General features: G+C 43.9%; 1 protein-coding gene and 1 gene segment (V, D, J or C); both read right to left on the bottom strand.

Moving 5' to 3' along the window:
- The window catches only part of LOC115277666, an 869742-nt gene that overhangs the window by 390081 nt on the left and 455581 nt on the right, over window positions 1-24080 (bottom strand).
- Window positions 1-24080, bottom strand: part of LOC115277665 (immunoglobulin lambda-1 light chain-like) — a 653789-nt gene that overhangs the window by 363929 nt on the left and 265780 nt on the right. Inside the window, exons 1-2 of one of the 8 annotated variants that reach the window (XM_029921985.1) lie at window positions 17298-17409; window positions 16893-17184 (exon numbers count right to left, since the gene is read on the bottom strand). The exons of 6 other annotated variants lie outside the window; for them this stretch is intronic. In XM_029921985.1, the coding sequence (XP_029777845.1) occupies window positions 16893-17184; window positions 17298-17355 (350 nt within the window). In that variant the 5' untranslated portion in view covers window positions 17356-17409. Of the gene's footprint in view, window positions 1-9214; window positions 9519-9631; window positions 9792-16892; window positions 17185-17297; window positions 17410-24080 lie in introns of those variants that run through there. One more of the 8 variants, XM_029921978.1, reaches the window with a different exon arrangement.

Below are 24080 nucleotides of genomic sequence, written 5' to 3'. Positions count from 1 at the left end.
CCTCCCCACTGCTTTTTCCGCTGTCCCCTTCTTTTGGGCCAGGCCAGGAGTCCCCCTATGTGACCTCCCATCACTTAAGGGCACACTTTGTTCTACTCAGGCTCCACACAGTGAGTGTGTCCACAGCTGATTTGGTTGTTGATGGGGGGAGGTGGGTGCTGAGGTGGTAACTTGTACAGATGGGGATCAGGGCAAGAGCAGTGATGAGTCCAGATTGACACATGGCCAGTTCTGCGCAGGAGACTGATTTCTTTCCCTCTGCTTGATTCCTCCTGGATTCCGAGTTCTCCTTTCTCAGAAGTCCCCTCAGCACTGAGGAGACAGGGAGCCCTTTACTGTAGGTTGTGGGTAGAAGCCCTCATGTGCATTCTTGGAGGGGTGACACACTGAACATCTTTGTCATGTTTCTCTACTCCCACCTGCTTGAACCAACAGCTCTCCACACACTGTGGTTCATGATTCCCTCCTAGGATCTGTCCACACAGTCTCAAGTCTGCAGAAGTCCTGTGTGTGGCATTGACCTCAGAGCACAAAAGTCAAACCTGCAGAAAGTTCTAGGAGAGCAGGAGTGACAGCTACAGATGCTCTAACAAGGGCATCATTGCAGACTTTATGTGTCAGTCACCACTGGGACAACTGTTAACTTAAAATGAATGTGTGTGATTTCATACAAAATTAAGCTCAGTAAGAATTATTTAAACTCAATGACAATGTCAATGGGAATAAGCAGGTACAATCATGAGTATATTTTCACAGATCCATGCTTATTGCAGAGAGATTACAGATTGAAATAGTAGATGATAAAATGGATGATAAACTAGTGGAAAAGAAATAACTTTTATTCCTGGTTTAATAAGGTTCTGTAACTTGTTTCTCAATCATTTGATGTATTTGGGCACCTGGGTGGATTAGTTGGTTAAGCATCCAACATCAGCTCAGATCAAGGTTCATGGGTTGGAGCCCCTTGTCTGGATCTATGCTGACAGCTCAGAGCCTGAAGCCTGCTTCAGATTCTGTGTCTCCTCTCTCTTTCTGCCCCTCCCCCTCTCATGTTTGCACCCTCTCTCTTTCTCTCTCAAATATAAATAAGCATAAAAATTTAAAAAATAAATCATTTGATTTATTATTGTTATTATTATTACTTTATTTTTTAACCATGACTTTTTATATTAAGTCTAGTCCTTCAAGTTGAACGAAGAGAGCCCAACATAGTGTCCAGGGAAGCACCATGAGGAGCCTGTTCTTGTGAACTTCAGATTTATCTCTGTGATGGAATTAACACACACAGACCTTCCAGGATGGACTGACTAGGAGTCAGACTCATCTCATGGGTGGGTAGAACAAGTTTGCTGCATCTTGTGTCCCTCATGTTCAGGATAGAGTAATTAATTGCTCATTAGTCACCCATGACTAGAGGAATGTATTTCTATTACCCAAGGCCAATTTGACCCAGAGCATTCTTTCAAAGATCTCACATTTGACTCTGGGTTATGTGGAGATAAGGAGCATTGTGTTTCTGAGGTCAGGATCCTCCACCCAGTCTGTGTCCTTGCCACTGCATGTCTGGGCAACATCCTGACTTGTTTCTTCTGACTTCAAACCAACTTCCTGTGGCCTATCCTCCTCTGAGACAGCCTGCCCTGAGGACACAGGGCAGGATTCTCCTAGGGCTAAATTCCAGTCACATGTTTTCTTAGTGTTTGTACTGCTTTTCTTTTTTCTTTTCTAAAATTCCCCATCATTTCAGGGACATTTTACCAACTCTATTACGATAATTGTATTGGTCAATTCTGGGAGAATTGACATCGTATCCAAGCAGAATATTTAGACCCATAAGCTAGATGTATCTGTACATTTATTTAAATCTTTAATCTCTCTTTACGTTGTGTATAATTTTTAATGCATAAACTTCTCAAATTCTGTGGGAAATTGCACCAGAAGAGCTGCCAGAGGAAGAGATATGTGCCTCGACCTGCAAGACCATCAGCCCGCAGAGCAGAGCTGCGTTATCACTCCCAGTTCAGCAGAGCTGTGTTATCATTCCCAGCTCAGCAGAACTGCATCATTACTCCCAGCTCAGGGCCTGTAGGCTGGGCCTTCTTATCGGTTTCCCAGGCGCTGTGCTGTGCTGAAACTGCAGTTTTAGTTTCTCCCTTATCCGTGCCCTTGTTTCTTAGCAACTGACTTACATCAGCTGCCCATCTTCTGCCTTTATAAGATGTGTGTGTTCTCTCAATAAACGAGGCTTGATCAGAGACTTGTCTTGCTTCCATTTTCTGTGTCCCCTGCCCCCCAATTGTCACTCGCTCCCTCAGGACCTGCATTGACTGACATGCCAGATGGGTCAAAATTCTTTCCAATTTTTCCTTATGTGTTTCATATTTTTGATGCTATTATAAATGATATTATCTCTAATTTTCATTTTTGGAGGTTGATTGCTAGAATAGAGAATACAGTTCCAAAGTGCATGTGAAGACTGCATCTCAACCCCAAACTGAAACACTTAGGAAAGAAGTATACGAATCACTCTACACTCTTCAGAGGGCATGGCCTGAGTCAGCCTTTCCATTCAGATCCAATTTCTTTTGTCTTATGTTTTTATTTATTATTGAGATAGAGAGAAGCAGAGCATGAGTGGGGGAGGGGCAGAGAGAGAAGGCGACACATAATCTGAAGCAGGCTCCAGGTTCTGAGCTGTCAGCATAGAGCCGGATGCGGGGCTGGAACCCATGAACTGTGAAATCATGACCTGAGCCAAAGTCAGCTGCTTAACCGACTGGGCCACCCAGGTGCCCTTCCAATTTCTTCATTAAGAGCTATTAATCTCTTAATCTCTTACTTAAGAGTCCTTAATCTCTATTAATTACTTCCAGTGCAACATTAACAGAGTGAGACTATATTTTCAATAGATTAATCCAAAATTTGATTTGAACAAAAGTAAGTGATACTGTCAGATAAGTGGTCTGAGGAAAATAAGGTACCAACAGAAGAAATGACATTGCAAGTGACCCCCTGAGTTAGGCTTGGTAGAGCCCCTGTTGTGGGTAGCACACCAGGTCAGGAGGGTGCAGGCCTGGTTTTTGTCTCACTTCCTCATGGGTCTGGAGCACAGGGGAAATCCTTAGAAGGAGGGTGGCTGGGTCAGCACCTGCTGGCACAGGGAACCTGAAAACACAGAAAGTCATGGGAAACGGGGCAGGGGAAAAGGTTAAGCTGTCTGCGACAGTGAGGGTGACACCACTCAAGGGCTGCCATGGATCTGGGAATGTCCCTACCTGTGCTGTGAGCCGGGAGCACAAGAAAGGTCCAGGCCATGCTGGAGGCTCCTCCTGCAGCCCCAGATCAGCGCTGGCATGCCCCAGTCTTCTTTGATCTTCTCCATGGATTTGTAGGGAGGGGCTTTTCACACAGATTTGTTTCCTGCTTACTAGCTGGTCTCAGCTTTTTCCCTTAGGCAGAGGGGGCTGATTTCCACAGAGACTCAGAGTTGTCTCCTGGGAAGGACCAGGGAGGAAGCAGCTGCTGGGACCTTCCACAGACCTGTGAGTAAGAGATTCCTCCTAGCCAGAGGGGACACAGATGCTGAGTCCCCACTGGTAAAGAGTGCCAGTTGGCTGAAAGTCCTAAGGGGGTTGGAGATTACACAGCAGGAGCTCCCCATTGTGTTCTTCCTAGGGAGGCCGGCAGTGCCCCCTGCTGCCCACTGGTCAAACTTCAGTCTGTCACTGGTAAGGATGTGAGGGACACTGATCTGACAGTCTGGCCATTGTCAGACCACAAACATCCACGTGCCATATGCCCTAGTGCCCAAGGTACCTAATATTAATAAACAGCCTTCTCATTGAGGAAATCTGGGTTTGTCAGAAAAGGAAACGGGGTGAATCGCCACCAAGCACCATGAGTGGGGCTCCAGAGGGTTGAGAGTGCAGAGGCTTCTGGAAACACATACCTCAGCTGCTCTCACAGCTGGGCCACGTGAGGGAGGAGACTGGTTCTCTGGGTGTGGAATTGGGACCAAGGGTCCTACAGCAGGACAAATAAAGCACAACTCCTTCCCAGAAGACAGATGGAATTGGAGGGGGTGGAGCATCAGATATGATGTGTTGAGGGAACGGAAACTACATTATTTGACAGTCGTTTTGAGCAAGTGGAATGTAAGTGCATAATGGGTGAGGAAATTTGAAGCCCAAATGCAAAAGTACTTCTTTGTCAGAGTGAGGTGCTTGGGTTTTATATTATTTGGATTTCATGGAGATTGAGAATAGGAGAAATTATTGTTGAAATGTAACTTATTATTTTTATTATTTATTCTTTTCAATTGTTCAGCCTTTCCAAGTATAATAAACAATAAAAAATTGTATGCATTTAAGGAGCAGCTCTGAGATTGGATATTATGAAAAAAAAAATAAAATAAAATTGTGGGGTACCAAAATCAAGCAATCAATACATCTATCACTTAATATATATACCATTTTTCTTTCTTCCCTCCTTCCTTCCTTTCTTCCTTCTTTCTTTTCTTCTTTCCTTCCTTATCTTTCTCTCTTTCATTCTCTCTCTTTCCTTCTTTTTCTTCTTTCTTTCTCTTTCCTTTCTTTCTTCCTTCTTTCCTTCCTTCCTTCCTTCCTTCCTTCCTTCCTTCCTTCCTTCCTTCTTTCTTGCTTTTTTGCTTTCTTGCTTTCTTGAGAACCCTTAAGATCTATCATGTCGGCAAATTTCAAAACTACAATACAGTATGACTGACCAAAAAACGTATACATTAGAAAGACTTTAGGGTATCAGTTTCAACAATGTGCCTGAAGACAACTGAGCAGGCAAGGCCATGTCAGGAGGCTTTGAGGGCTGTTTATACAGGGAATCTGGAGGAGGAAGATGAGTGAATAGTGCCCAAAATGAAGAACATGAAGAGGTGACAATGGCCCTGGACGGAGGGCTAGGGAAAGGATGATGGTGAGGATGAGGGTTCCAGTTGTGTTCACTGTCATGCAGGACATGAGAGAGAAAAGTAAGATTGAAGACAATTAAAGGGTTTGTGTCACATATGTAAGTTGGGCATGTAGGAAATACATAGGAACAGGAACATGAGATGCTGCCAAGTCAGTCCTTCATGTTGCAGTGACAGGAGCATCCTGTGATGCGCATTAGCTCAGGGGAAAGTGGCAAGGAAAGGATAAGAGAGGTGATAAAATGATAAGAAAAGGAATAGAAATGAAACACAGGGGGCCACCCTTGCTCACAGCACCAAGATAAAGCATAAAAACTGATTTGAAATAAATAAAGAAATCCCTCATCTTAAGTCCTCTTTATGTAATTATTTAAGAAATTACTGTTCAGATTTGTATTCCTTTAAAATTAATTCTTCTGTTCTCTTTTTAATGTGTACTATTGTTGTTGTTTTTTTTTCTGCATTCATTCAGTTACTAAAAGCATTGTGTTAACGTCAGCAACTGTAATTGCGTACCGGTTATTTCTCTCTTTACGTCTATTAATTTATCCTTCATATAGTTTTGCAAAGATATGTTATTATATGAGCTTCACTTTTTTCTTGAATAGATTATTTTATCATTATGAAATGTGTCACTGGGTTTCAGAAAACTTCTTCCCTTAGTCTTGTACCTGATGCTTACGTAACCACATCTTACTGTTGTTTCATTGTTGGGAGGTATACTTTTTCTTTCTTTACCATTCTTTTAAATTCATCATATTTATATCTTTAATTTAAGAGTGGACCTTTTTGCTCTGTTGTGTCATCCATCTCTTTTAACTGGAGCAATTTGTCCATTTATATGCAATATAATTTAATTATGTGTAATTAATTTAATATCATTTTTGTTATCTTATTGGTTCTCTTTCTAAATCTATATTTAAAGAATTTAAATTCCTTTATTACTGTTTTCTTGCCTTCTTTTTCATTAATTGCGTATTCCTATTGTGCAGTTTTACATTTATTAGCAATGGAGGCTGAGTAGCCTGACCTGGAACAAGAGAACTAAGAGGAGACCGTGAGGATTGGGTGTCACTGGAAACCCACCTGGGCTTTCAGCCTGGGAGCTGTTGGTGCCAGCTCATGTTTTACACCCAATTTTGTTCCACTTTCCAAGGCAGAAAGAAATGACTGCTACAACCAAACTATGCAGCCTTCTGAGTCGGCACACTGAGTACAGGACCGTGAAGCCTGGACGTGTGGCTCATCTCTGCTGTCAAAGAGCCTGTTACAGAGAAGGAACAGTTACCCTATGCGGCACACTGTGTAACTGGGGTTTGCCACATATTCACCCTCCTTCTAATGTCAGAGGGACTTGCATGGCACCTGTGCCTGTACCTGCTCACACACCTTCTCAAATAAAACATAAAAATAAACAATAATGAAAGGGCTTATATAACCTATCTACTTATTGCTAAAGCTTTAACTCAGTGTCATTATGAAAGAAAATATTTCACCATTTGTTCAAATTATCTTTTGTGTTATATCCAGAATTCAGGGATTGTTGTCTTACAGAACCATTAGAAATCTATACATATTTATGCTAGGATAAAAATAGTGAATACTTTGAATAATTTTTTTAGTTATGTGAGAAAACAAATACTTTGATTTTATTAATGCTCTCTACCTCTCATAGGACTGCCTCCATTTCAGATCAGCACCTTGTGCCTGGGAGTGAGTGTTGGCCTGGAGTTGATCAGGTGCAGACATCAGAATGGCCAGGAGCCTGAGCTCTAGTTTTATGACATGAGAACAACCTGACCGGTGTCTCTGACCCAGATGCCAGAGTCCAAAGACCATGTTCCAACCTTACTTACAAAGAGGATGGAGGAAAGATGATGCATATAGTGGGAACCTCTTTGTTGAAGGTTATGCTGGGAGCCGCACCGGCCTTGCTGGATGACACGGTCACAGTAAGGAAATGGCAGACATTGCACGGCTCCTGTCATGAGAGGCAGAACTGGTATCTCCTTCTGCTACGACTGCTCATGTAAAATTAAGCCTGTTGCTATTGATTAGGCCTCCCAATGTTCCAAATCAGGCCGATATTCCCCACACAGTTACCCCATAAGAAAAGGCATATTCCTGCCCCTGCATAAGGGATTTTAGATCAACGTGCTGCAGATGTTTGCCAAAAGGCTCTTCTAATGAGCTTGCAGACCAAAACAAAAGGGGGGCCAAGAACACAAGAGTTACAATTAACTCTGGCCCAGAGAAAAAGAGCCTAACTTAGAGATAAGAAACAGACAAGGACCGGACATCAGTTGCTACATATATTTCTGCTACTGAAGTCCAAATACCCTCCCTTGTACTGACTTCAGCTATGAGGATGGATAAGAAACTAGAAACCCAGGTGCAAGGTCAACACACAGGGCCCCCATTATGCTTACATCAAGGAAAGGGCTTTCTCTAGCAACTTGTTAACAAACATTCTTTCTCTTGTGGCTTATGAGCTAGATAAAATAACTCCCAGCCTATCTTTATACAATTTAACCTATGGTTTAGTTTTAGCATTACTAACTTAAATAATATGTATATTATCCTGGTTTTTTACTAAAAACATCTTGTTATTCTCTGGATTGTAAAATTTACTTAACCTTACTGTAAGTGCATTACATGACTTGGTTATAACATGTTAATTAAAAAGAAAGTCATAATTATTGGCCAAAACCCAACCGTACAAAGATAGGTTTGTTACTTTCTTAACCTTGGGGACTGATGCCAAGAATAAATTGGAATAGTTCTACAAAAATACTTCTATAAAACTTGTCTCTGTACACTTTTGATGATTAAAACACCTAATCACTAAGAGTTAAAAACTGTAAACAATTTCTATTTTCTGATGTCATGTTATTGCTTAACCAGTAAAAAAAGACACTAAAGCAGACTGAACAGAGATGTCTGCCTGGTGACCAAGAAAGAAACGTGCAGCTCTCTCATCTCTCTCTCTCACCGACACCGTCCATCCTTCAGGGGACCCTGGACCTGCTGGAGCTGGACTCCGGCAAGGTTCTATCATTTTCGTCTCTGATCTGGACCCCAAAACTCTCAGCTACATGGTCTGTCAGACATTGAGTTCAATTCCCACAAGACAGGCACTGCATTACCCAAATCAATCCAGCATTCCCCAAATCAATCCAGCATTCCCCTCCTAAGTCGCTGTAATAGTGTCAGGGCAGATGGTTGGGTGATTTGATCAAGTCACCTGAAGTCTGAGGTTGCTGATCAGTGGGTGAGGGAGAAGAAGTCTCTGTCATCCAGACGGTGTGTTGTGTGGATGTTACCTGAGGCTACAAAGACATTTTGTCCTCATGTGAGAAGTCAGTGTGAGACACAATGTTTTTCTTGTGTGTTCTCTTCCTTCCCCCAGAGAGTGTCAGCTCCCTGAGCATGGGAACACTCCCTGTCACTTATGTACTGTGACTTGAGCTCCTAATCCGACATAAGTCATGTAGTGAGGGTTCCAGTAAATGCCATTTGTGCATATCATGTGGCAATTTATGATTCTGAGTGAGACAAGCTGTACTCTGTGTCCCTGGGTCTGTTCTGACACCTTGATATGAACTGATATGTGTTCTTCAAAACCCAGCATGAAATCCTAACCCACATTGTGATTGTTTGAGATAAGGCATTCGCAGATGTAATTATGGATACATGCGGTTATAAGGGTGGTGCCCTAATAAATAGGTGCCCTAATAAAGGGCTAGTGTCTTTACAGAAGAGTTGGAGACATCATGGGTGAGCACACATGGAAATGCCATGTGAGGACCCAGGATGAGTGTAGTCATCTGCAGCTGAGGAGAGAGAGCTCAGGGGAAATCAAACCTGCCACAACCTCGAACCTGGACATGAAGGCTTCCAAACTGTGAGAAAAATTATATCTTATGGTTTAGTCATCAAGTATGTGGTATGATCTTATGGTAGTCCTAGCAGACAGGCACAACCCTCAGGGACTCTGTCCCCAGGACAACCTGCCCCAGCATCCAGGAACCTCTGCTCAGCTTGTATAAAACAGAAGATGTGTGCCTTTATGGAAAGACTTTGGTGACAGAATTGAGAGGAAAAGGACATATACTAGAGAAGGTTCGTTGTGTTTGCTTTCAGGCCTCAGTTTAAGCCAAACAAGGAGGGAAGCAGCTGTCTTGTAGAAGATGGGGGCTGCACAAGGAAGGCCCATCACCGGGGACAGCAGGTTTTTGTCTCACTTCCCTCAAGGCCTGGAGTACTGTGGGATGATTAAGACCATTGTCCCATGTTCCACAATAATAATCAGCCTCATCCTCAGCCTGCAGCCCAGTGATGGTCAGGGAGGCTGAGTTGCCAGACTTTGAGCCAGAGAATCGATCAGGGACCCCCGAGGGTCGATTGCTACTACCATAGATTATCATTTTGGGGGCTGTTCCTAGGACTTGCTGGTACCAGCTCACGGAATTGCTACCAATGTTGGAGCTGCTTCCAGTACAGGAGATGGTGACTCTCTGGCCCAAGGACTCCGACACCAAGGGTGGCTGAGTCAACACAGACTGGGCCCAGGAACCTGCAAGGGGGAGAGACACAGAGAGGGTAATGCTGGGGTCTTGACACAAGAGAGTGGAAGTAGGACCCGCATGTCCTCCCAGAGCCCCTTCCAGTGTGCCCACATCCAATCACCTGTGCAGTGAGTGAGGAGAGTGAGGAGGAAAGGAGACCAGGCCATGGTGGAGATCATCACTGATCCTGTCTTCTGTGCCCCACAGCTGAGCAGAGCCTCCTCTAAACTCTCCCTTCCCCTCTTCATCCTCTGAGAGAGGGAGGGCCCATCCATGCAAATGAGATACCCATCTCTCTGACCCTTCATTGGCCCATTCCCTCCATTCCCTCTGCCTGAAGATGTCAGGGGGCTGGCCAGGGGAGGGGCTGTTTCAGATCAAGGGGTGAGGAGGTCACAGTTGTGAGCCTCCTGCAAAGGGCACTGTGACAGTACAGGTAGCAGGTTTCAGTTCTCATCACCCCTGAACCCTCAGAAATGGGTCTTGTGAGCCCCCTGGTGTTCAGACTCAGGTGTTTGAAATGGTAGCCAAGTCCATCAATGAGAGCTTCGGTGTTCCCACTGCTCTGTCCTCTGTCCTCTGACTAGGGTCAGTTCAGGTGACCCTCTCGGTAACCTCCCATATCTTAATCCAGACTGTATGCTCCACTTACTTCTCAGGGAGAGTCAGTTCATGACTCCCTGAATGGTTCATGGGTCAGGCATGAGGTGGTGTCTCTACCAAAATTCAACTTAGATCAGGATAATGTCCAGAGCAAAGATGCGTACCACTGGACACATGGCCCTTAAGAGCTGCGTTGTGAGTCTGATGTTGCTGCACCTGCTCCTTGATGAACTGAGAGAGCAGGTCCTGTGTGATCTCAGGACTCCTTTCTGTAAAATCTGGCTAAGGCTCCTTGTGTAAAGGACTGAAGGAGAGACTCTAGGACAGGGTAGAGACCACACAGAGCTCTGCTCCCTGAGGTTCCATTGAAGAGATTGTGCTCACAAGCTGTCCTATCCACTGGGCGGACTCTCCTGAGAGCCCACTTCCTCCTTGGAAATGCATTTTTGTCTATTCCTTGTCTATAAGCCTCCAATTTACCAGATGCCGAGAGGAAAAGGAAGAAATGATCCATGTTTGAATTAAAGGGGTGAGGCAGCCAGATCCAGCAGCTCACAGGGCAATAGAAGGTCACAAGTGGAGGCAGGTCACAGATCATTGAGGATGCAGTTTGGTTAATGCCCCTCCAGTCAGCTGAGGTGTTTACCCTCACTCTGCACGTCCCTGTTGGCATTGCTCCCCTGCTGCCCTCAGCACGATGTCCCCCAGTTACAGTGATACGCTCTGCACACCAAGCAGAATGTTCATTTTGACAGTACTCTTACTGATGTTGTGACCCACGAGAGTGGGGTAAGAAACGGTGTTTCTAGATCTCTTACAGGAACAATGGCACTCTCAAATTGGAAACGTATCTCAGTGGAAAATTATGATTTATTTCAAAATATCCATCCTTGCCAACACTATCCCTGGAACTCCACAGTGTCTCATGCTCACAGATCCTGCACATGGTAAATGTAAGGACAGTGAAAGAGTGTCACTGGGGCACACGTATGGGGATACTGTCTGTGTGCATGTGGGGTGTGAATGGGGAGTGGGGACAAAGAGGTCTGAACAGAGCTGTGGTACTTAAGGGGGTATATTTAGGGTGAGCCACGTGATAACCCTAAGGAGAGGAACCCTGGGTCAGAGGTCAGGGCATGTGTCAAGGCCAGAAAAAGAGAGGTGGCTGGTTGGCGACAATTCTAGTGAACATCCACTGGAGCTCCAAGAGGTAAACCAACTGAGCACATGAATCTGGCACCTCCAAATGCAATAGAAGGGATAACCTAGGAAAACAAATATACCTTTCCTTAAACCTGAAATCTGTCTTTAGTCATTGTGCATACATATGAATGAACATATATTCAATGGCCACAATTATATGAAAACTTCACATAAAACATATGATCCTTGTCTTTCATAGGGGGTCAGATGAAAACCCAACATGCTCCACAACCTGGACAGTTTTGTTTGTCCTTGCAGCCCTAAGTGTCTTCAGCTTACTGATACTCGGCAATTAGTAAATGTTTTTGAATTAAAAAGAATAGATCAGTGAATTACAAAAGCAAAAAATACAAATATCCACATTCTTTACCCTATGGCTAAAACTAGCATATCCTCTCTCATTTGGGACATCATCATCCATTCAAATTTCTAACATCAGACATGGGTGTCATCTTGGACACATCGTTGTACCTCACACACAGCCTCCAGGTAATTCCTAAATCCAGTGTTTTCCACAACAAAAATTTGTTCAAATGTCCACACTACCCAAAGCAATCTATAGATGCAATGCAGTTCCCATGAAAACTCCAATGACATTTTTCACAGAAATAGAAAAAAACTTCTGAATTTTATATAGAACATGAAAAGACTCCAAATTGCCAAAGCAATACTGAGAAAGAAGAACAAACCTGGAGGCACCATACTTCCTGCTTTTCAATTATATCACAAAGCGATAGTAATGAAAGCCGGTATGGTATTGGCCTAGAAAGAGACACATAGATTGATGCCGCAGACCAAAAGTACAAAAAAGGACCCTTTCCCTCAGTTTTCTAGTAGTCACTTCCCTGGCTGTGTTCCTACTCAATATTCATCATGCAAACCTTTTTGTTCTCTGCAATGGTCCTTATGTCTGCCTGGCCTCAGGCATGATGAAGGGTGCCATGGGGTTGGAGGGAGAAACGTGATGTAAGGGAGTGAGTCAGAGCTGAGCACTCCCAGGGCTCCTGAGGCCCAGGTGAGGGACCGTCCCACTGCAATGAGGACCCTACTTGCCTCAGTATATAAGAGCCATTCTGGTATTTTCCTGCTGACCTGGCCCAGATCCCTGCCCTCTCAGTGTCGGTCTGAACAGACCACCACCTACCCCAGACCTGGTCACCCAGCTGCTCTGACACCACACAGCATCCCTACAGGACACTCTGACTTTTGCAGATGGATATTTGTGATTTTAGTCCCCAAGGAAGGAACATGAGCAGATCCTCTCCTGGGAGCTTGGGATGAAGACATTAAATTTCTTCAGGTGACTAATAACATCCAGGCTGCTAAACATGGGGTTTACTTTCCAGTGTTTATGTGACTGGACGTATTAATGTTACCTGACATGGGGTTTGCTTGCTGCAGGGGTGGCCTGGCATCACTACCAGTCTCCAATGTAAATTGTTTTAATTTTTTTTTTTTTGAGAGAGAGAGAGAGAGAGAGAGAGCGAGAGCGCATGAGCAGGGGAGGTATAGAGAGAGAGAGCGAGCACGCGCGAGAGTGAGAGTGCATGAGCAGGGGAGGTACAAAGAGAGAGAGAGAGAGAGAGAGAGAGAGAGAGAGAGAGAGAGAGAGAGAGAGAATGAATCAAAAGCATGCTCCAGGTTCTGAGCTGTTGGCACAGAGCCAGACTCAGGCTTGAAACCCCGAATTGCAACATCATGACCTGAGCCAAAGTCCAATGCTTAACCAACTGAGCCACCTAAACACCCCTACCAGTCTCCAATCTAAAGCAAGTTCAAGTGTGGGGGACCAGCCCACGCACCCCAGTCTAAGGGTCTCTAAGTAGAGCGTTGGTGTCGGCGCAATATCTATAAGAAAGAAGACAGACAACGTGAATGGTGGTAATACCACACTTTACTAAGAAAGTCAATGTCTTATATACCATAGGTGATTACATTTTTTCTTTAATGATTACATAGTTTATGGTCCTTGAAAGAGTAAAAACATGTTCTGGGAAGGATCATTTTTTATCATAGAAGAGAGAACAGCTGTGAGAACAGAAGTAAAAAAACAGTAATGAGGGAGTCTGACTCTCAGAGAATTTTCTTTTCTTCAAGGCCCTTTAGCAGTTATGTCTGGGCAAGATACTTATTATCCAAAAAGTTAATTTTAGACAGAGGATTGTGTTTGCCCCCAACAGCAGGCAATGAGCTGGGAAAAAATAATTTAAGGGAAAGCTGGTGTCACTAACTGACCCAGGTTGATTCAAAACTTAAAAGTATATGACTTTTTGCTTTTGCAAAGCAACGAGAAAATCATAGACAGGTTAAACAGAAGCCACATGTGCAGCCCAGGAGGCCAAATGTTGTTTCACAGTCTTTCGACTTGTTCCTCAACTTCCCAAATAGTTCTCCTGCGTCCCGGAGGCATAGCCATCAAGGGTCACTTATATAGATTCTCCTGTGCCCCGGCAGCAGTACCATCAGGGTCGCTATGCAGGAGGTTTTTTGGCTTACTGGGCCCCAACGTTCAAGGACTCATATTTCCCAGGGTCTCTCCTAGTTCATATCTGATAAAATGTCTACGTGGGTTTTCCTTGAACTTGGAACATTTGTTGTTGTTTTTGTTGCTCCATTGTACAGCCCTGGCACTTGTTGTCTCTGTTTGTTAGAAAACTCCATGCTCTCTGCAGAGAAGTATCCACTGTACTTACTTCTCAACCTGGATTTCTATTTGCCCTTTGTACTTAGTCTGGAAGTTAATACTTTATACGGTATAGTTATGATTCATTTTCCTTTCTATTAGTCTAGTCCAGTTTTATAAGTGTTCTCAGTATTAAGATTGATATAAACCATTATACTGTACAAGGGGCCTGTATCTTCTTAGCAATTCTTTCTCTGCCTATCCATTAAGGGGCATACAGGAAAGGGAATCCTACCCATGGACTACTGTGTTTATGTGATAAATGTTCCATGGGTTAACAGGGAAAAGACAACAAATTTTTCTAGATTGTTTTCCCTTAATACCAGGGTTCTCCATGACAATGTAGGATGGTTCATAAATTTTTTTCTCTTCAATATTGAGATTCAATTCAGCATCATTCCAAAGAGTCAGAGGAAAACCAAAGAGAGAGAAAGACTGTGACACATGCAGTCACATCTTACTGGTCTTGCCTTGGTAATTACATCTGAAACAACCCTATTTCCAAATAAGGTCACATCTTGAAATATGGGAGTTTTTACAACTTTTTATCACATGAATTGTGGAGACACAGTTCAACCCATACCAATTAATATCCACAGTTTATCCAGTTCTTCTTAGTTTTTACCTAATGTTCTTTTTTTTCTGTTCTAAGATCCAGTTTAGGATTCTTTATGACGTTTAGTTGTGATATCTCCTTAAGCTTCTCTTGCTGTGACACTTCTTCAGACTCCTTTCTGGTGCCTTTGTCCATATGTACTGTTTGGGGGTTATGCCTGACATCATTCAGTCAGTTGTTTACACCTGTTCCTTGAAATCTCTGCATAGGGATGTGTCTCATCTGATTCCATTATTTATACCACCAGTTAACAATATGGACTGTGGACATAAATTTAGACATTGAGTTATAACTCAATACTTTCATATTTACGTGGTTCAAACCTTTGTAGTTTTGCACCATAGGTGCTCTTTAGGTTGGATCATGAACTCCTAGACACACCTTCTGTGTGTGTGTGTGTGTGTGTGTGTGTGTGTATGTGCACATGTGCATGTGTGGTGGTTGTGCACTGATGTGCTTGCATTTATTTTGAAAGATTTTTCATTTTCTGACACTGTAAGGTCCTCCATACTTGTCCTGCATATTTTCTATTCTAGGAATTAAACATTTCCCTACTATAGTCTGCATCTCTTTCCGGGAGAATGGTATTAGAGAGTAGTATCTGGGAAAATGCTTCCCATTCTTTATGAGGCATCATTGTTTCCAGTTTCACTCAACTGACAGATAAAGGACCAATATATGAGTAAACAAATCCAGGAACATGGACATATTGGTGACTGTTTCAACACACAATGATCTGTCTCCATCAAACTACACACATTTTCAAACTGCCATCTCCAGCTCTAATCCGTGACCACATGCTTCTCTCAATCCTCCTCCCTTGGTGACATCTGTGACTTTCCATTCCTGAGGTGAGAAATTGGACACCACCACCACCCATCTACCCATTTACTTAACTGTTCGGTGACAGTACACAGTGCAGTCACATCAAAATCATCAGCCTGTTCCTTCACGGGACACAACCTTATTTACTCGAGTACAGAACTTACATACGGTTTCTTGTGTCTTTACACTTAGAGACTCCATCACTGTCATCACTCAGCTGAGCAGCTTTCTCCCCACCCCTGCACTGATGTGGGCCCACATGTTTTACTGCAGGCCCGTGAGTCTTGCGACATTCTACATTCCAGCATGTGCTCCCAAATTCCTAAAGTGTTCTATGTACACATGTGGGTATACGGTGTTCAGTGAATTCTGACAATGACAGAGTGTCATTTAAGTGCCATTAGTATCATATAGAATAATTCTGTTGCTCAAAATGTTTTCCTCTGTTCACATGATCAACTGTTTCCCAACTTTTAGCTCCCCCACTACCTGCAGGTGTTTGGAGGGTTTTGCTTCTTCCAATGTTTCATATAATCATCAAATAATTTATAAAAGTGGCACCTCCTGGGTGACATCTTAGTTGATTGCAGTTTTGGGTGATTATATGTAACCTAGAGTAAATATCCATGTGCCACTTTTAGGTTACTTTCAGGCTTTAGTGATTATAAATAAGTTGTTATAAACATTCAAGGGCAGGGTTTTCTCCTATGGACAAACATTTTTAAACGTATATTTATGATTTTATAATTAAAATGTTTTAATGCTTTTTATTTATTTTTGAGAGGAAGAGAGAGACAGAACATGAACAGGGGAGGGGCAGAGAGAGAGAGGGAGACACAGAATCTGAAGACAGGCTTCAGGCTCTGAGCTAGCTGTCAGGACAGAGCCCAATGCAGGGCTTGAACCCACAAACTGTGAGAACATGACCTGAGCTGAAGTCAGACGCTTAACTGACTGAGCCACTCAGGTGCCCCATAATTTTATAATTTTAAATTGGCATTTACTTCACAAATGATAGATAGTAAGCCAAAACTAGTTAGCACCAGGTACATAATAATACCAGATGCAAATAAGGCTGACTTAGTTTTCAAGCACAACATGGGTAGAGTTCAGAGGAAAAATGAAATTTTTTCATTTATTTTAATATCAGAAGGAAAAATTAATGTGATCCAGCCTAGAAGTAAAATATCTCAGCTGATAAAACAAGATACTTCTGTTTCATGAAGACTCTTTGTCTAGGAATGGTTTTTTCAGCGTGACTTTGAGGACAGAAAGGACAGGAGGAATTTCACTAACAGGAGGTGCCCTTGGATGGACCTGCACCAAGGTCATCAGCAATAGAATGAGCAGAATCACAGGACAAGCTGATGAGGCAACTGCTGAAGTGTTTCCCTTCTTACAGAAGAGTAACTAGGTATTTGTCTCACTTCTCTATAGGCCTGTAGCACTGTGTGAGCTCTGAGACTACTGTCCCATGATGAGCAGTAATAATCAGCCTCGTCCTCAGCCTGGAGCCCAGTGATGGTCAGAGTGCCTGTGTTGCCAGACTTGGAGCCGGAGAATCGATCGGGGATCCCTGATGGTCGATTGCTATTATCATAGATAATGGTTCTGGGAGCCATTCCTGGGAATTGTTGGTACCAGTTCACATAATTACGAACTCCAGTGCAGGAGAGAGAGACCCTCTCGCCCAGGGCCCCAGACACTGAGGATGGTTGAGTCAGCCCAGACTGAGCCCAAGACCCTGGAAGGAGAAAAAAAAAAAAACAGGATAATCCTGGGGTCTAAAGAGAAGAGGAGGAAGCAGGGCCCACGTGTCCTTCTAGAATGCCCTCCCCTGTCCCCACATCGAGTCACCTGTGCAGTGAGCGAGGAGGGCGAGGAGGACAGGGGACCAGGCCATGGTGGAGGTCATTAGCAATCCTGTCTTCTGTTGCCTCACAGCTGAGCAGAGCCTCCCTTAAAGTCTCCTTTCACCTCTTCATTGGCTGAGAGAGGGAGGGCCCATCCATGCAAATGTGACCCACCTGTTTTCTGACCCCTCACTGGTCATAAAACCTCAGCCTGAGGATGTCAGGGGGATGGGTGGGGGAGGGGCTATTTCAGGGCAGGGGGTGGGGAGGTCACAGTTGTGAGCCCTGAGAGGCACAGGCAGTGGCAGGTGGAAGGTCTCAGCTCTGATCTACCCCGACCCCTCAGAAGCAAGCTTTGAGTGCCCCTTAGTGTCCAGACACAGACAGACACACCATTGTGTGACATGAGCAGAGCCCATCAGAGACCACTTCTGCTTCCCCAATGCTCTAGCCAAGGTCCCCTGCCTTAGGAATACACCAGGTGTCTCCATATGTGGCCCCCCATCACCTCAGGACACTTTCTGTTTTACTCAGACTCCTTGGGGGTGAACCTGTCCATGGCTCTATTGACTGCTCATGGGACTGAGGATGTGTCTCTACACAGATTCTTCTAACAGTAAATGTGTACCAATAAAAAGAGTAAGTTAACTGGATACGGCAGTGGAGCTAGGGCTCCAGGAGTCCATACCAATGAAGGAAGTAGCAGAGAGCAGAGGGAAGCTACCATGGGGGCCCTTGGCCGATGTGACCCTTACCGTGCTTTGGGTTGTGCTTATGTCAGATGGAGTCTGTTGATGCGCACTGTACACGTGGCATAGATTTCAATGAGCTCATTGTAAGACATCTGAGTAATTCCAGCTTTCTCTCCCAAAGTATGCCAGGAAATATCAGTGAGAATGTAAGGATCCCATCTGGGGCATCTGCTATATGATTTTTATATATTCTATCTGAATTCCTTCCAAAATCCATGGTAGCTCTATTCCAGAGACATTGCAAAGGACCTGGTTTTAGCCTATGTCTTCCCTGCTGATCAAGAGGAACTTGAATTACTTTCTCATCTTTTTATTCTATGGCATCAACCTATGTGTCTCTTTTGAGATCAAAACCATACTGGTTTTCATAACTACAGTTTTGTAATATAATTTGAAAGTATGAAGTATGGTGTCTCTAGGTTTGTTCTTTCTCAAGATTGCTTTGACAATTTGGGGACTTTTCTGGTTCTATAAAAAGTCACGTTTTTATTTTATTTCTTTGAAAAATGTCATTTGAATTTTTATAGGAATTGCATAGAATCTATAGATGGCTTTGGGAATTTCCTGGAGACTGTGCATGAGGTCTAATGATTTGTCCAAGATGACACCCATCTCTGCATTTAAAATTTGGATGGATTATGTTGTCTATGGCCATACTACCCTGAACATGCCTGATCTCATCTGATGGTTCAAATGAAAGAACAGATACTAGTTTTAGCCATGAGGTAAAGCATGTGGATATTTGTATTTTTTCTCTTTTTATTCACTGATCTATTTTTTAATTCAAAAACATTTATTGAGCACCAACTAAGTATCAGTAAGCTGCAGACACTTACTGCTGCAAAAACAAACAAAACTGTCAGGAATGTGGAGCCTATTGGGTTTTCACCTGACACAGTATGAAAGACAATGATCTGATGTTTTATGTAAAGTATTCAATGGGAAGAATTAAATATTTATAGGACCAGAACACACAGTTATGTTAATTGAGACTTGATGACTAGAAGTGTGTATGTGTATTTGTAACTATATCTTATGTTTTATTTATATGTATTTTATGCTTTGTATATATATGATATAAATCACAGGAGATATATTCTAGATGTATTGTCATTAACAGTGCAGAGATGGGTTAGATAAATCACTGGGGAAAATAGTGGTGTTAATATTTACAGTATGAGTAGAATCATGTCAGACACAAGGGAAGGACTAGAGAGGGATGTGGTGAGTAACTATAATACGTTGCACACTGAGAAAGGAGGGCTTAGGGCACCATGGTCTTCTGGGCCATGGGAATGAGCTGTGTCCTTGCAATTCCCAAATTTCTGCATGTTCCCAAGTGTGTAATCCCATCTGCATGAAGCCTCCATCTGGTTCAGGAGATCCATTCACCTCCAGGGTCTCTCCTCAACGCTAGGGGTTCCTGGTTGCATCCTGGGAAGTCTTTGTTGTTGACCATCTCCTGTGGGTGCTCTTGAGAAAAAGCATGAGAGGCACATCTCACTTCTTTGTAATTCTGGTCTGTCCTTGAAGAATCCCATGGGCATTTTTGTTAATGGACCCCGCCCCATCAAGTGTGAGGATGGGGACAAGTGCAGAGGATTATGGGGACTGGCTTGCCAGGATGGTAAGTGTCCTAAGGTGAAAGAGATGGGATATTCCTCACAGAGCCTGTGGAGTGGTGAGCATGCCCTCTGCCCTTCTTAGCACTGGGTGCGGGACACCACTTCCCTGAGGGGTCATTCACCTGTGTTCCAACAACACACCTAAGTGGTGGGAGTAGCACAGAGTGAATCATGCTGAGGAAGCCATATCTCTGATGTAAGGACTGAGGTGTGGTGGTGCCTGCAACACTGGAAGTAGAACTTGGGGGATAAGAAACTCCCACCCCTGTGTAGGGGTGGGTGGTGTGCCAGGCAAGCTCAGGTCCAGAGTGTCCCTCTCTCTGCTCAGCTCAAGACCCCCCTCCCAGTCATAGGTGAGCCTGCACTCTGAGACAGCAGAGGGAGCTGTAGGTCTGTCCCTGTGGATTGCAGAAGGGGTGGAGTTGGCTGGGGGGTGTCTCTGCTGGGCACCCAGGCCTGGAACCCTGCCTTGTACCCTCTGCTCTATGCTCACTGGGGCCCAAGATTGGCTCCCCAGTGCCACCTCCCCCCCCTCCACTCAACTGTCACCAAATTCAGCCCTAGAGACCCCAGGAGAGGAGGTGATTTGCATGTAAGATTCCTCCCTGCTCTCCAAAGTAGGGAGGACTTGAGAGAGGCTTTGTGCAGTTCTCTCATGCCCTCCCTACTTGTGGGCCCTACCCGTGGGCTCATGAGCACAGCCTAGGGTGTCCCACAAAGGTCTGACCCCTCTCCTCCTCACCCTCCTTGCTCTCTGCTTAGGTGACTGGCTGTGGAAAGCAGGGCGAGTGATTACGGTGGGGGTGGAATGTGGTCTACTTCTTCCCTTCTTTTTAAGAATGCACTGTAGGCATTAGCAGGAATTACCTGTCTATGTGTCCACTGCTCTGTTGCAAGGTCCGGGGCAGTCTGCACTGACACAGGAAACCTCCCTGTCAGGGTTTGAGGGACAGAAGGTCACCCTCGCCCACACTGGAAATGGTAACAGTGTTGGAGCAAATTATGTGGGCTGATACCAAAAAATTTCTCACAGTGTCCCCAAATTGTGATGCTCAGGAGAATTAGGCCCTCAGGGATCTCAGCTTCGTTCTGTGGCTCCCACTCTGGGAACAAGGCCTCTAAAAGCATCTCAGTCCTGCAGCCTGAGGAAGACTCTTATTATTCGTGCTCAACATGGGACAAAAGCATCAATTCTGACATACTGCTGCAGGCTCTTGGGGACCTGAGGCAGAAATCTGTCCCTGTAATGCCCAGGACTGCCTGTGACACAGAACAGGGAAGCCTTAGAGACCCTGGGATGCTCTGAGGGTCTGATCTGAGCACAGAGGAAATTTAAAGGGTCAGTAGCTTCCTCTCATTTGTTTTTTCTTCCCTTTCTCTTCTTCCTTCCTTCCTTCCTTCCTTCCTTCCTTCCTTCCTTCCTTCCTTCCTTCTCTCTCTCATTCTCTTCCTCCCTCCCTCTCTTTCTTCCTTGGAAAAAGAGCTTTATTTGAATTAGGACAAGAGCTGAAGAAAGAGAAGGGCCTGAGCCAGCTTATTAAGTGAAGGAGTGAAATTAGGTTCCAAAATGCCGGGCAAAGCTTATCAACCAAATGGACTCCACCTCCCAGCAGCCTTCCAGTTAGGAATCAACAAAGGCCTGCTAGGAAATGTATTTGCAGTAAATCGCCAAAATTTGCCAACCACCATTACAAAGACAGAGTTTCTCTTTTCCATTCCACAACATCTCCCACAACGCCACTAAGAAAATCACATTTGATAGATGTTTTTTAAATGTATTTTAATTTATTTTTGAGAGACAGAGAGAGGCACCCTGAGCAGCGGAGAGTCAGAGAGAGAGGGAGACACAGAGTCTGAAGACAGACTCTAGGCTCTGAGCTAGCTGTCAGCACAGAGCCCGACACAGGGCTCAAATCCATGAACCATGAGATCATGACCTGAGCTAAGCTGGATGCTTAACCAACTGAGCCACCCAGACACACCATGGTTGACAGACCTTAAACTCATCTTCAGCATTTAGCTCACAGGTCTCTTCATCTTCCAAAAATACTTTATCTGCTGAGATTTCCATCTGAGAAGTGAGAAGACAATTTTGGCTGACCCATGGTAATCCTTGTTCAATTTCCCTAGCCAGACAGGGCCAAACAGCAAATTAAGGCTCAGAATGAGGGTGAAGGAGGAGGGGCACAAGGCTAATTTTCCCCAGTACAAGATGGCATTTGAGGCTTTGTGGGAGAGCAGAACTGGAAAGACTTAAGGGAAGGGTCCAGGCCCTGCACTCAGTCAGAAGCACTGCTGGAGGAGAGGATGAGGAGGAGGAACAGGAGGAGGGGGGGGGAATGCTTGCTGTGCTTTTGGTGTTTGTATAGCTTTTTAAAAACTTTCTTCATTTTCTTCCACATCTTCTTGTCCATCAGCATTCTTGGTCCTACCATGCCAGGTGCCGAGGGATTCCCAAGAGGGATGCCAGGAGCTGGTGATAGGTAGGGAGGGGTTAGGGACCTAGGGGTTGGCCTCCTGGGTACCGTGGTTGTGCCGCAGGATAGAGGCTGCATCTGTGGGGAAAGCTGAATTTCCCTGGAGAGCTGCTGCAGAAGATGGAAAATTGCCTGGGAGACAGGCAGGATTGACAGGTGGTGGATGGGCAGGATGGGCACCTTCAGGGTACCTGACATTAATAGATACGGATTTCGACCTGGCTGCTTGGCATTGGGATTTCACAAATTCAGGTGTTTCTTCTGTCATTTACACAAAGCACCACCTGTCCTTAACTCACCCTGGCTCTCTTCTCGTGTTCTTTTTTCCTAAAAATAAAATAAAACCAAATCTATTAAGATAATTTGCATGTCATAGAGTTCACTCATTTGAAGTATACAATTCAGTGGTCTGTGGCATATTTACTGAGTTGTGCAAACCTCATCGTGATCAAATTGACAACACTTCCATCACCTGCAGAGAAAACGCTGACCCACCAGCAGTCAGGCCATTACCCCTCTCTGCACTCAGCCCTTTGTAACCACCAATTCCTTCCTGTCTGCAGTGATTTCCCTATTGTGCACATTTCACAGGTGCGGAATCAAAGAATAGGTGCCATTGTAAGTGCTCCATTCACTGGCAATAGGAATGTGTGCACTGTTGTGGGAACATCACCACCACCATCATAAAAATATGGATTGCTTCACGTATTGCTTGTCCCTCTTGTGCAGCGACCATGCTGATCTATCTGTATGGTTGCAGTTTTAATGGCATAGGCTGTCAAAATATTTATGTTATTTTTCCTTAGTGGTTTATAAAGTAATTAAGGATTTCTTTGTTTTCAATTTTTATCTTCCAATATCAATTCACACCTTGCATGTTTTATTTTATATATTTGTACATTCTTCCTTTTTGTTCAATAATTTAGTAGTTGCTTTATTCTGTTATGAAAAATATGTGTGCTAAATAAAACTGTTTTTCTAGTTTTTGTTTCATAGATTTTTGCTTTACTTGTGGTGGGGAGATGGGGTGTGTCTCCCTTCTCTTTTTCCTATTCCCTGGTGCCTAGCAGATGCTAAATGTCTCCTTCCCATGTCTTTTCCCATCACTGAGGTGTTTCCAGAGCTACTTTCCCAACTTTCTCACCCCATCTACCCACAGACACAAAGAAATGGAAAAACATCCTGTGCTCATTAATCAGAAGAATAAACATTGTTAAACTGTCATTATTACCCAAAGCAATCTACACATTCAACACAATTCCAAACAAAGTTTGTATGGAACATTTGTATGGAAGCACAAAAGACCCTGAAGAGCCAAAGTAATATTGAAGAAGAAAACCAAAACAGGAGGCATCACAATCCCAGATTTTAGCCTCTACTACAAAGCTGTGATCATCAAGACAGTATGGTATTGGCATGAAAACAGACACATAGACCAATGGAATAGAATAGAGAGCCCAGAACTGGACCCACAAATGTATAGCCAATTAATCTTTGACAAATAAGAAAGAGTATCCAATGGAAAAAAGACAGCCTCTTTAGCAGGTGGTGCTGGGAGAGCTGGACAGGAACATATAGAAGAATGAAACTAGACCATTTTCTTACACTATACACAAAAATCAACTCGACATGTATTAAGGACCTGAAAGTGAGACAGGAAACCATGAAAACCCTAGAGGAGGACTCAGGAAATATACTTTTTGACCTCAGTCGCAACAATTCCCTACTCGACACATCCCCAAACGCAAGGGAATCAAGAACAAAAGTGAACTATTGGGACCTCTTCAGAATAAAAAGCTTCTGTACTGCAAAGGAAACATTTAAAAAATAACTAATAGGCAACTGACAGAATGGGAAAAGATAGTTGCAAATGACATATCAGATAAAGGGCCAGTATCCAAAATCTACAAGGAACACACCAAACGCCACACCC

Source organism: Suricata suricatta, chromosome 14, assembly GCF_006229205.1.
Source record: "Suricata suricatta isolate VVHF042 chromosome 14, meerkat_22Aug2017_6uvM2_HiC, whole genome shotgun sequence".
NCBI lineage: Eukaryota > Metazoa > Chordata > Mammalia > Carnivora > Herpestidae > Suricata > Suricata suricatta.
This window is presented reverse-complemented; position numbering and strand designations above follow the sequence as displayed.